This window comes from Panthera leo, chromosome D1, assembly GCF_018350215.1.
Source record: "Panthera leo isolate Ple1 chromosome D1, P.leo_Ple1_pat1.1, whole genome shotgun sequence".
Classification (NCBI taxonomy): domain Eukaryota; kingdom Metazoa; phylum Chordata; class Mammalia; order Carnivora; family Felidae; genus Panthera; species Panthera leo.
In genome coordinates, this window is record NC_056688.1 from 110,352,825 (window position 1) to 110,366,618 (window position 13,794).

The following is a 13,794-nucleotide window of genomic DNA, read 5'->3' on the forward strand; positions in this document are numbered from 1 at the left end:
ACAATGCGGAGACTGCTTGGGACCCTCTCTCCCTCTCTCTCTCTCTCTCTCTCCCTGCTCCTGCTCACTCACTCTTTCTCTTTTTCAAAATAAATAAACATCTAAAAAAAAAAGGAGAAATCATAAACAAAATTGTTAATAAAAATAAATAAAAGGAAGACAGACTGGAGTCAATGAGATCATCAAAACTTTCTCAGCCCCAGGAAAAAAGCTTAACAGTCCAGTAGATGTGATTTATTTGGGCTGCATCATGTGACCCACTTTAACACATCAGCATCAGGAAGCTGGCATACACAGTACAGATTTGGGCACTTGGCGAATGTCACATCCCGAGATTCAACTACCAGTTTGTAGGTTAAGAAGTAGCTGGGGAGGGGCGCCTGGGTGGCTCAGTCGGTTGTGTGTCCGACTTCAGCTCAGGTCAGGATCTCACAGTCTGTGAGTTTGAGTCCCGCGTCAGGCTCTGTGCTGACAGCTCAGAGCCTGGAGCCTGCTTCAGGTTCTGTGTCTCCCCGTTTCTCTGCCCCTCCCCTACTCATACTCTGTCTTTGTCTCAAAAATGAATAAAAATTTAAAAAAAATTTTTTTTAAAAAGAAGTAGTTGGGAGATTTTGCTGAAGAACAAATTTTAACTACAAGTTATAAGGCAAACATATAAGAGAGAGCTTCTGAGCTAGTCTCTGCATTTGCATCTAGGAGTGGCTTCAATGTTTTCAACTCTTTATGCTACAGAGTGTATTTCTCTAAAATTTTGGAGTATAATCACTTCGCTAGATAGGGTTTATTGTGTAATACAGCTTTTATTTTAGGAACACATTTTTAAACAGTTTTAAAACTGGCTCGCATCCTTTATTTGTAGACTTAGCAGGTCTCAAAGAGGTCACTTAATTCCTATTTTATTCCACAGCAGTCTAAGCAGGAAAATTCCATGCTATAGTGATACAACTTAGTGGAGTGCCCAAAGTCTTGAAATATGACATTCCTAATGTCAAACATCTACATACCTTTTTTTTCCAATTTTTCAACAGCCATTTTTTTAAGTTTTTATTTTTTATTTTTATTTTTTCAGTAGGCTCTAAGCTCAGCATGGAGACCAACACGGGGCTGGAACTCATACCCGTGAGATCAAGCCTTGGGCTGAGATCAAGATTTGGATGCTTCACCTTACTGAGCCACCCAGGCGCCCCTTTTTTCTTCTTCATTTTTTTTTAGTAATCCCTACACTCAACGCAGGGCTTGAATTTACAGCCCTGAAGTCAAGGGTTTCCGTAGTGTAGTGGTTATCACGTTCGCCTGACAACCCTGAAGTCAAGAGCCAGCCAGGCACCCCTATTTTTTTCCAATCTTTAAATTGTGATAAAATACACATATCAATTTACCACCTTAACCGTTTTTAAGCGCACAGTTCCGTGGCATTAAGTGTATTCACACTGTTTTTGCAAACACCACCACCATTTGTCTCCACAACTCTTTTTATCTTGCAAAACTGAAACTGAGCCATTGGGCACTAGAGCTCCATTCTCCCCGCCCCCCTCCTCCCCCCCCCCCCCCCCCCCCCCCGCCCCCAGCCACCACCATCTACTCTGTGTGTATGAATATGACTACACTAGAGGTCTCACAGAAGTCGGATCGTACAATATAGGTCTTTTTTGTGACTGGCAAGCATTTCACTTAGCATGTCCTCGAGGTTAATCCCTGTGGTAGCATGTGTCAGAACCTCCTTCTTTTCGGGGCGCCTGGGCGGCTCGGTTGGTTGAGTGTCCAACTCTTCATTTAGGCTCAGGTCACGATCCCAGGGTCATGGGATCAAACTGAGTATGGAGCCTGCTTAAGCTTCTCTCTCTCTGCCCTTCTCCCCGGCTCGAGTGCGCGCTTTCTCTCAAATTAAAAAAAAAGACTCTTTTTAAGGTTAACAAATATTCCATTGTACGTAAATGGGACATTTTGCTAATCCATTCATCCATCAAAAACATCTGTATATCTTTAATTGTTTGGAAAAGGATTCATATTCAGGTGTATCAGCTCAATGTTCAGGGAATGATCAACCCAAGAACCTGCCTACTCCAGGGAAATCTTGAACAAAAGATTTTCACCTGCTAAACTAAGATGGGGCGTTATCTGATCCACACCTAACCAACCGTATTTTGCTAAAAAGCAAAAAAGCTCCTGAAATGTCTGCAAATTATCCACAAGTAACTGGGCGTCAGGTCCAGCGCGAGCGCGGACTCAGTCTCCCTGGGGCTCGCCGCCTGGAAACAAAAGGTTTCACTTTTTCTCAAAGTCAAATGACTGGGGGGCAAGGGGGGGGGATTCAAACACAACCACTATCTCCACAGAGAAAGGACTGGCAAGAACAAAGGACTGGATACATAGAAAATAGAAGACAGTGAAATACCAAAACAGCCAATGAATTTGGAGCACAAACGGAATAAGGAAAAAAAAGGGGGGGGGTGGATTTTTGCAAAACTTCTTCTGACCATCTAAAACTCAACTTGAAATAATCATAGCTCAGGTGGAGGGGAAAAAAACAAAACAAAACTAGAGTGAAACGCCAGCATCAGTGTGTGGTAATCAGGAACAGATGCCTTAACCCCGAGCCTGGAGGCAGAGTTAAGAGAACAGCCTTTGACCTTGGTGAGCTGCTGGCTCCCAGACAGCTGTGTGGCCTTGGGCAAGTTACTCGATGCCTTTTAAGCCTGTCTTCTCACCATAAAATGATGCAGGAGCATCTGATAGGGGTTTCTGTGACGATCAGGTAATGCCAGCCGCTCACCAGGAGCAATGGTAAAGCAAAGGCGCATGTGTTAAGAGTGGGCCAAACGGACAAAAGAGGAAAGCTGGTCTTCAGTCCCGTATTCCAAGGGCTGTTCAACCTTGGCACTGCTGACACTTGGGGTCTGAGAATCCTCTGCTGGAGGAAGAGGAGGGGTTGTCCTTTGTACCGTAAGATGGTTAGCGGTATCCCTGCTCTCCACCCACTACATCCCCTTAGTGCCACCACCACAACCACCACCCAATCGTGGTAATCCACATGTCCCACAGAAAGGGTTCCTAAAACACCGATTTTTTTTTTTTAAGTTTACTTATTTATTGTGAGAAAGACAGCAGACAGAGGAGGGGCAGAGAGAAAGGGAGAGCGAGAGAATCCCAAGCGGGCACCGCACTGTCAGTGCAGAGCCCGATGTGGGGCTCGAACCCACGAACCGTGAGATCGTGAACTGAGCCGAAACCAAGAGTCAGATGCTTAACTGACTGAGCCACCCAGGCGCCCCCCCTAAAATACCCATTTCAAGCCACTATTCTTTTTTTTTTTTTTTTAAACCTTTATTTTTTTTGAGACAGAGAGAGAGCATGAACGGGGGAGGTTCAGAGAGAGAGGGAGACACAGAATCTGAAACAGGCCCCAGGCTCTGAGCTGTCAGCACAGAGCCTGACGCGGGGCTCGAACGCACAGACCGTAAGATCATGACCTGAGCCGAAGTCGGACGCTCAACCGACTGAGCCACCCAGGCGCCCCTCAAGCCACTATTCTTAGCATCCTTGGAAGGTAGCATGCTTCTTCCTGCTCTTCTCACCAGAGAGGTTCTTGCACCTTTCAGAGTTCAGGGGTGCTGCCACTTTCTCCACAAAGGGCTCCCGCATCACTCCTAGCTCACATGGACCTCCCAGGCCTTATTGTCTTGCTGTTTCATCATCAGCCCCTGGGTCACTGGGACACTGAACAGAAAAAGCACCGGCCACAGTGAGATGTGTAAATACGTTATGAATGACAAGGAGTGGCGCCTGGCTGGCTCAGTCAGTAGAATGTACAACTCTTGACCTCGGGGGTTGTGAGTGTGAGCCCCAGGTTGGGTACAGAGCTTGCTTACACACATACATAACTTATGAAAGACATGTACTGTACAACCTCGTTGTGGATACAAAACAGACCCCTGAAAAGCTAAAGACAAGGGCTGTCCAAGGGCAGGACAAGATTCTCCACCAGCTGATAGAGGATGGTGAGATAGTGGAGGGGGCTAGGCTGGCTGCCAGGGTTCCACTGCAGGGAAAAACCCAGAAGGAGAACATGGGCATCGGTGTCAGAGCTGGACAAGCTAAGAGGCTAGACTGAAAAAAAAAAAAAAAAAAAAAAATCCTGGAACTAATAAGAATTATAGCAAGGTTGCAGGGTACAACAGGATACAACAAAATAAAAGTCAATCACTGTCCCCTATACTAGCAATGAACAAGTACAAATTAAAATCAAAAACCTATTCTCACATACATCAGCAACCAAAAAATGAAACATTGAAGTATAAATGTAACAAAATACCAACAAGATCTATAAGAAGAAAAATACAAACCTCTAATGAAAAATATCAAAGAACTAAATAAAATGAAGAAATATCCCATGCCCATGGATAGGAAGACTCAATATTGCCAAGATGTCAATTCTTCCCTACTTGTGTAGATCCAACGAATCCCAATCAAAATCCCAATGTTGGCAAACTGACTCTGGAGTTTACATGGAGGGGCGAAACACCCAGAATAGCCAATCTGGTATTAAAAGAGGAGAACAAAGTCAGAGGACTGACACTACCTGACTTCAAGACTTACTACAAAGCTGCATAATCAGGACTGTGTGGTGTTGGCAAAACGATGGACAAACAGATCGATGGAACAGATTGCACAGCCCAGAAATAGATCCACATAAATACAGTCCACTGATCTTGACAAAGAGCAAAGGCAATTTAGTAGGGAAAGGACAGTCTTAGCAAATGGTGCTGGAGTGACTAGACATTCACATTTAAAAAATGAAATCTAGACACAGACCTTACATCCTTCCCCAAAGGTAACACAAAATGGATCCTAGATGTAAATGTAAAATGCAAAACGACAAACCAGACTATAACAGGAAATCACCTAAACAACCCTGTTATGGTGATTACATCTTAGATACCACACCACAGGCATGATCCACGAAAGAAATAATTGATAAGCTGGACTTCATTAAAATTTAAAACTTCTCCGCAAAAGACGTCATTCAAGAAAATAAGACGACAACCACAAACTGGAAGAAAATACCTGCAAAAGACACACACATGACTATCGGCCAAAAGATACAAAGAACCCTTTGACCACGACAATAAGGAGATAAACAGCTCAACTTAAAAAATGGGCAAAAACCCTAAACACACGCCTCACCAGAGAAGACAGGCAGAGGACAAGAAAGCATATACATCACATGTCCTTAGGGAATTGCAAATTAAAACCACAAGACACCAGCTCACACCAAATCTAGACCACTGACCCCAAATGCGGGCAAGGGTGCGGAGCGACAGGAGCTCTCGCTCACAGCTGGCGGGACACGACAGAGCAGCAGCCCTGGAGATCAGACCAGCAGTATCTTTTTTTTTTTTTTTTTAATGTTTTTATTTATTTTTGAGACAGAGAGAGACAGAGCATGAACAGGGGAAGGGCAGAGAGAGGGGGAGACACAGAATCCGAAACAGGCCCCCAGGCTCTGAGCTGTCAGCACACAGCCCGACGCGGGGCTCGAACTCACAAGCTGTGAGATCACGACCTGAGCTGAAGTCAGACGCTTAACCGACTGAGCCACCCGGGCGCCCCAGACCAGCAGTATCTTAACAAAACGAAACATGCTCTTACCCCACGAGCTAGCAACCGCACCCCTTCATATTTACTCAAAAGAGGAGACAGCTGATGTCCGCACAGAAAGCTGCACATGGATATTTACAGCAGCTTTCTTCCTAACTGCTGAAACTTAGAGGCAACCAAGGTGTCCCGCAGTAGGTAAACGGACAGACCGTAGTCCATCCGGATGAAACAGTGTTCAGTACTACAACGACCCACACTATCAAGCCACGAAGGAGACTTTTAAATGCAGGCTGTTAAGTGAAAGAAGCCAATCGAAAGGCTACATACTTCGTGCTTCCCATCATTCGACATCTGAGAAAAGGGGTTGGGAGGAGAGAGGGGTAAATAAACAGGCAGAGGACAGAGGACCTTCAGGGCACAGAAGCTACTGTGCAGGTTGCTACGACGGTGGAAATGCGTCCTCATCCATTTCTCCAAACCCACAGAATGTGCAACACTGGAAGTGAACCTTAGCGTAAAGTAAATCATGGACTTTGAGTGACGGTGATGTGTTGATGTAGGTTCACGGATTTTAACAAACGTACCACTCTGGTGTGTGGGGCGGGGGGCGATGTCAACAGTGATGGGGGTTCTGGTGGGGTGGGGGACTGGGGTATATGGGAACTCTCGGTACTTTCTGCTCAGTTTGGCTGTGAACTAAAACCGTTCTAAAACAAATTAAGTTTATTTTTTCTAAGTAAGCTCTATGCCCAGTGTGGGGTTCGAGCTCACGACCCCAAGATCAAGAGTCACATGCTCCACTAAGCCAGTCCTATGCTCCATGTTTATTCATTTTTTAAAAAAGTAAGACCCCTTAAGGGACCAAATTTTCACAGTAAACAGTAAAAACAAAATGTAAATGAAACATCTTGGAAAATGAAACTAAAAGTTATTTATAACTTAAGTTATAATGCAACCGTGCACATAAAAAGGAAATTAGGTAGGGAATTTTGGCATAATTTTACCAAAAAGTTAATGATGACACACCATAAACCGTAATTCACTCCCTGTTTGACTTTTATTGCATCATTCTGCAAATACATCTACGGACTTGGCCAGTCTTTTCAAGGGCTTCTCTCTGTTTTTTGATGTTTAAATGATTCTATTGTGAAGGGCTCATGGTATCATCCTCCCCATCAATTTTCAACTGTTAGTGGGTCTGTGGGATATATTGTGTCAACAGGTATGTGTGAAACTTTAACAGCCCTCAAGCGTTTCTTCCAGCAAAACTTCAGGAAATCTTGCAGAGATCTGCAATTTCATTTCACAACTGACTGTGACTTTTGTCAATCAGCAACGAGAGTGATAACAACAAACACTTGATTTGATGGGCCTGGACAAAAGTTAGTGTTCAGCTGTGACAGTTGGGCATGGACAAAATCTTTGAGCGGTCAGTCTATCAATGACAATTTCTATGTTATGGTAATTTTTTTTAAACATTTATTTATCTTTGAAAGAGAGAGAGACAGAGTGCGAGCAGGGAGGTGCTGAGAGCAAGACACAGAATCTGAAGCAGGATCCAGGGTCTGAGCTGTCAGCACTGAGCCCAACTTGGGGCTCAAACCCACGATCATGGGATCATGACCTGAACTGAAGTCGGACGCTTAACGGCCTGAGCCACCCAGGCACCCCTATGTTATGGTAATTCTTATCTTTCCCTATACCACTGCTAAAGGACTCAGGCAAACAACAGTCTGATTACAGAGACCCCTGCCATCAATCACATTAAAAGGATAGTGAAGAGGCCAATTTAAGCTAAAATCCAGTGCCTACCACAAGTCAGGCACTATTCCACTGCTGGAGACACAAGGATGAACAGGAAATGCCCTCTAGGAATTAATTCAATCTAATGTGGGAGTCAAAGAATAAACACACAGATGTGGTAAGTGCTGTTGCCGTGAAGGTGTGTATGTATATGAAGTGCTATGGAAGACAAACAAACAGGGAAGAAATTAATTCTGTTTCTCCCTAAGCCAGGCCTCGAAGGAGGAAGTTTAGAAGCAGACACCAGGCTGCCAAGCAGAGTAGAGGCGCAAAGAAAGGCCTGGAGACTGAAAACACAAAGCTCATTCAGGAAACGCAGGGTCCAGTGTAACTAGCTCCCTGTTCCTTGTTGCTGGCAAGGGGGAGAGCGATTTTTAAACAATAGCAACAACAACAAGAAAGAACCACTCTAAAAAGGGAGGCTGGGGCCCAGGCTGAAAGCACGCCAACAAGTTTGGATTTTAATCTCCAGCTACAGGAAGCCACAGTAAACTTTTAAAGCTAAAGGAACAGGGGCGCCTGGGTGGCTCAATCAGTTGAGCCTCTGACTCTGGCTCGGGTCATGACCTCACAGTTCGTGGGTTCGAGCCCCGCGTCGGGCTCTGTGCTGACAGCTCGGAGCCTGGAGCCTGCTTCGGATTCTGTGTCTCCCTCTCTCTCTGCCCCTCCCCACTTGTGCTCTGTCTCTCTCAAAAATAATAAACATTAAAAAAATTTTTTTTAATTTTTTAAAACAAGAATAACAATATTTGAGAAATACCGAGCAACGAGATATAGAATGGATGGGGGTGGGGGGGACCCAAAGTGCAAGGACATCCACAGGTGCCTCCTGGTACAGGGTCTAAGCAAGGGCGCAGGCCTGGACTCCTGGTTTCAGAAACAGCAAACAGAGGAGACAGCAGGTGTGAACGCAAAAGGCAAAAGCGGCTCACCAGGTCTCAGCTGTCACTGCGGGCAGAGGAGGGGCCTCTGGGGGAGTGCAAAGGTGGCAGTGGTCCTGCAGCTCTGGCCAGCTGCTGTTACAACTCCAAGACAGAAAGCAGCAAAAGCATATTCCAGGGTGGGAAGGAGCAAAAGGGTTAAACGTGGGACAGACTAGACGGACTGAGTTGAGGTGGCGAGGTCTGATAAACCCCTGCGGATAGACCAGCACTCAGTAAAAAGCTGAAAGATTGTGAAGTGTCAATAACACGATAGCCAGAGACACAGGAAGTGCCACCTGCCTGTGGAGGGCCACTGGATTTCGACCCAGAGGAATCCCTTTCCTCACTCTGAACTGCCTCTTTTGCCCCCCACCTTTTTTTGAGAGAGAGAGAGAGGGCACAAGTGAGCGAGGGACAGAGAGACAGAATCACACAAGGAGCAGGGGGAGGGAAGAGAGAGTGGGGGAGGGGGGAGAGAGTGGGGGAGGGGGGAGAGAGTGGGGGAGGGGGGAGAGAGTGGGGGAGGGGGGAGAGAGTGGGGGAGGGGGGAGAGAGTGGGGGAGGGGGGAGAGAGTGGGGGAGGGGGGAGAGAGTGGGGGAGGGGGGAGAGAGTGGGGGAGGGGGAGAGAGTGGGGGAGGGGGAGAGAGTGGGGGAGGGGGAGAGAGTGGGGGAGGGGGAGAGAGTGGGGGAGGGGGAGAGAGGAGGAGGGGACAGGGGGAAGGGAGAGGGAGGGAGAGGGAGGGAGAGGGAGGGAGAGGGAGGGAGAGGGAGGAAGGCAGGGAGGGAGGGAGAAGCAGAGCTCACCTGAAACAGGGCTCAAGTTCAAGAACCAAGAGCTCATGACCTGAGCCAAAGTCAGATGTGTAACACACTGAACCACCCAGGAGCCCACCTCTTTTGCCCCTTTTTAAGGCTAGGCATCACCCACTTCCCATGTGCTAAATCACCTCTTTTCTCATGAAACCCATTCCATAATTACATCCTGTTGCAGAAAACAGGACTAAGAGGCAATGTATACCATAGTTTTAAAAGGTCCTCTAAACAAAAAGGACAGCTTCCAAGACTACTTCTGCGGGTACCAATTCCTGGAGAAAAGAAAACATCTTCAATGCTCTTACAGTAACAGTTACTAATTCTTTTTAAATGTTTATTTATTTTTGAAGGAGAGAGATAGAACATGAGCAGAGAGAGAGGGGACACAGAATCGGAAGCAGGCTCCAGGCTCTGAGCTGTCAGCACAGAGCCCAACACGGGGCTCAGACTCACAAACCACGAGATCATGACCTGAGCCGAAGTCGGACGCTTCACCGACTGAGCTGCCCGGGTGCCCCTATTTGTTCTTTTAATGAAAGTGTCTGCAAAACCATCACATTCAGGTAGGCCTGAAAATTCTCAAAGAAAAGGGTGATAGAGACCATCCCAGGCCATGTAATCATCAGTCTGTATAAACGGGAAACCCAGAGGGGCTGGAGGTCAGTGGCTATTCGCTGATGTCAGAGTCTGAGAGACTAGGTCTCTGGTACCCCACTCCTGCCCCAGTGCTCTTGCCTGTTGCCTGTGAGGATGTTCGGACACCCGGGATCCAGCCTTACGACATTCCCTTGTGGGCCCTTTCAGGGGAGTGTCACTGGTCCGTTAGGCTGTTGTCTTTTGCTTAAAACTGTCATTGGAGGGGCGCCTGGGGGGCTCAGTCGGTTGAGCGTCCGACTTCGGCTCAGGTCCTGATCTTCTCACGGTTGGTGAGTTTGAGCCCCGCGTGGGGCTCTGTGCTGACAGCTGGGAGCCTGGGTCCTGCTTCGGATTCTGTGTCTCCCTCTCTCTCTCTGCACCTCCCCTGCTCACACTCTGTCTGTCTCTCTCCCTCAAAAATAAATAAACATTAAAAAAAAATTTTTTTAATAAGTAAAATGAAAATATAAAACACCTTCCACTGGGCAAGCTCCTTTGATTCCCACCTTTGGCTCCTGCTGCTCGCAAGCAAATCCGTGAGAGGGGCCAGAGGCACAACAAGGAAGTGAAGCTCTGCTGCAAGACTGGGCACAGAAAAGGAATCAAGTGACTAAACTTGGAGTTGGGGATTATCAGTGGCGGCCGGCCAGTTTCTAGATACTACACTCAGCCTAGTCAACCAGCGAAAAGACAACAGGCAGAGAAAGAAATGCGCTTTTGAAGGTCTAGGGGCGCCTGGGTGGCTCAGGGCACCATCTCGAGGTTGGTGAGTTCGAGCCCCGCGTCCAGCTCACTGCTGTCGGGTGCAGAGCCGGCTTCAGATCCCCTGTCCCCCTCTCTCTGTCCGTCCCCCACCTGCGCTCTCTCAAAAACAAACAAACAAACAAATAAAGGTCTAAGTAGGTCCCACGCTAAACGTTAAACGGTCATCTCCTGGGGCCAGAGTGGCAACGAAAATCAAGGCAGCCCCTTGTCCTCTTCGGTCTGAACAAACACACGCGTACGTTTTTTTGGTCATTTAAGTATATGGCCAAATATTTTTAGTTTAAGCAAAGGGGAGGCCCTTTCCACCTCGCTCCTCGTCATTCCTGGAGCCACACCTCCTAAACTCGGACCACGAATACACCCCGGTGCTGAGCAGCGTTAGCGGGGAAGGGGCAGATGTTACCCCCAGGACACGAACGAGTGAATCCCGGGGGGCGGGGAGCAGGTCGTGGACGCGGGCAACTAGCAGCAAAGGCACCAAGTGTCTTCTTTTAAAGCCAGTCACAACATCGCTCCTCACTCGAGGCCCTGACCCCCAAAGGGGGGGCCTCCCCCGGCAAGGTTTAAGAAGCTTCGGCACAAACCGCGCTTGGTGATGATTCAACGGTATTGTTCTGCTCGGAGGAGACCTGTCTTCGCCTGGCACCGGGATCCGTTCAACAGCCGGTCTTCTGGAAGGTCTAGGGGGGGTGGGGGCTTGGATTTCCCATGGGGTCCGCCCCCCGCCCCGGCCAGCGGCTCCCCGCGTCCGCCCTGCGCGCCCACCCCGGCGGGGCGCCGCCACCGACCTGATGACACTGATGTGGAACTGGTCCTCGCGAAGGCCCCGCCAGGCGCCGGGCAGGAACTCCTTGCACCACAGATAGGCCCTGCGCCGCGTCCGAGGCTCGGGCTGCTCGTCGGCCGGCGGCGGCGGCGGCGGCGGCGGCGGCGGCAGCGGCAGCGGCGGCGGCGGCGGCGGCGGCAGCGCGAGCGGCGGCTGCGGGCCGCCCAGCTGCTTGGGCTCGAGGTCGCTGGCGGCGTCGCGCTGCTGCCCCACGCCGGGCGCCGGGGCCGCGCTGCCGCCGCCGCAGCTCAGGAGCAGCCCGAGCGGCGAGGGCTCCGCCTCGCCCCCGTTGCAGAACTTGGTCTTCATGCCGGGCAGGCGGCCGAGGAGGCGCGGACGGCCGCAGCGCGAGAGAGCGAGGCTCAGGGTCCGGCCGGGCGCCCCCCTCACGGAGGCCGGGCGCGGAGGCCGCTCGCCGGCTCGCTGACGGGCCGGCCGGGGGCGGGAGCGGCGGTTGGGGGCGCGCCGGGCGGGCGCGGGGCGGCGGCGCGGAGGGAGCGAGCGAGCGAGCGAGCGAGCGGGCGGCGGCCGGCGGCGGCGGCGGCGGCGGCTGAGACGCTCGGCGGGCCCCGCTGGCCGCGGCGCGCGCTCCTATACCGCCGCCGCACGAGGAGCGCCGCCCGCGTCACAGCCCGCCCTCGAGCCCGCCGCTGATTGGCCGCCGGCCGCCGCTGATTGGACTCACAGTCGCCACCGCCCTCTCCACGCCACCTCCCTATTGGCTGCGGCACCGCCCCCCGCCCCGGGCGCTGCCGGCGCGGGGGGCGGGGCCGGCGCGGGGGGCGGGGGCGTCGAGCCGGAGCCGGGGGTCGCCGGGTTGGAGAGCAGCAACTGAGGTGCGGGGGCGCCCGGAGAGCGGCGCGGGGGCCCTGTGGGAGCCTCCGGCCCCCGAGCCTCGGGCAGCCCGGGCCTGGCTCTGGGAGCCGAAACTTTGCTCGGGCCCCTGGGAACCCCAGGACATCTGAAGCCGGGGCCTGGCAGGGTGCAGGCAGGAAGCTAGTGCCTGCAGGCTGGCTTCTCTTTTTGCATGACCTTGGGGCAAGGCACCTCTCTCTGCTGCTCCGTGGGTGTGTTTTTATAACATTTCCCAGCGCCGGCTCGGCTCCTTGCGAGGCGCGGCCGCGCGCCGAACAACCCAGAGCCGGAGGAATTATTTTCCCCGGGTCCGAAAACAGGGCAGAGGCGATTGGCTCAAGGCTGAACAAGTGACCCCGCCCTCCGGGGGGGGGGGTCCCTCCCGCAGCCTCAGTTTCCCTGTCCTTGGTGCTGAGGACGCCGGGCACTGAAGGCTCGGGGCAGGCGGGGCGGCATCCCGCAGCGGGGCCGCCGCGGCCACGCGGATCACTGGCCAAAGGTGAGTGCCACGGGGCTGCTGGCTTTGTGGACGCGCCCCGCCCGCCCCCGCGCAGGAGGCAGCCGCGTGACCGTGACTAACGCACCTTTGCCCGCGGAGGGGGACGAGGGCCCCTTCTCCAATGGGCCACCCCGGCCCCTGTCCCTCACTCCTGTTTGAGCCCGTGGCCCCAATCCTTTCTGGTAGGGGGTTACAGATAAATATAAAAATTACAGATCCTATTTTACGGGACGTGAGCTGGGACAAGAGGTTTCCCAGGCTGCTTAGGAAATTAAGCGCCTGGATTACAGAAAATGGCTTCTGTGTGGGATTTCACAGTCGGCCAGAAGCAAACATCTCTTTTTAGATCGTGTGTGCTTGGCTGAACTTGCTCCAAGAAAAGTGGACTTTTTGAACAAAAGTATTATAATGAAAAGGGGCCTTTGACAAGACAGCTGTAGAGGTGGGCCTGTGCCCTGAACTGAGGACCTGGGAGTAGCCTGGGCGTTTTAGAAAGGAAGCAGGGTGGGAGTCCCATTGGATGTTTGAAAAGCTGAAAATTCAAGGTCTTCAGTCAGGCCATTTAGATAAAGTAGCCAAGGACTCTGTCTAAAAATACCACTGCAGGGGTGGGACCGTGTCCGTGGCCTACCCAGGTGACAGACCTTTTGTCCCCCTGTCCCCTGGCACCCGCCTAGTAATCTCAGGAATGCCAGAAACCTGGCGGGGAGGAAAGGGCGTTAGAAGTAAGGGTTGGGTCTCTGTTGTTTGAAATAACCCTGGCGTCTGCTGGTTTGAGCTATTAGAACCCACAGGCGCCTTTATGGAACTGCCGTTCCCTGTGGGAGGAAAACGATGCCTTATTAAAGGTGTTGGAAAAGTTTTGTCTATTATTGCTTCCGTTTATAGATGTGGAGACTGAGTCCTGCAGGGTCTGTGTGTTTCAGCTGAGGTCCCTCGGCTAAGATGAGAGGCAAGGGCAGGTGTCCCCGCTCCTTTGTGTGAAGAAAGAGCATTACTTCCAAGAGGATATAAAACTTCCCTCCCCTGCAGGCAAGCTAAAGTCCTGAATGTAGCTCTCATTAGCTCATCCTTC

General features: G+C 50.9%; 1 protein-coding gene across 7 annotated transcripts in view; it reads right to left on the reverse strand.

Annotated features, from left to right (window-relative positions):
• Nucleotides 1-11,820, reverse strand: part of CHKA (choline kinase alpha) — a 61,706-nt gene extending 49,886 nt beyond the window's left edge. For 2 of the 7 annotated variants that reach the window (XM_042904811.1, XM_042904809.1), the window contains exons 1-2: nt 11,328-11,820; nt 11,124-11,219 (exon numbers count right to left, since the gene is read on the reverse strand). In XM_042904811.1, coding sequence (XP_042760745.1) covers nt 11,124-11,219; nt 11,328-11,674 — 443 coding nt within the window. In that variant the 5' untranslated portion in view covers nt 11,675-11,820. The remainder of the gene's footprint in view (nt 1-11,123; nt 11,220-11,327) is intronic. The other 5 variants (XM_042904807.1, XM_042904806.1, XM_042904810.1 and 2 more) reach the window with 3 other exon arrangements.
• Between the last annotated feature and the right edge of the window lie 1,974 nt (nt 11,821-13,794).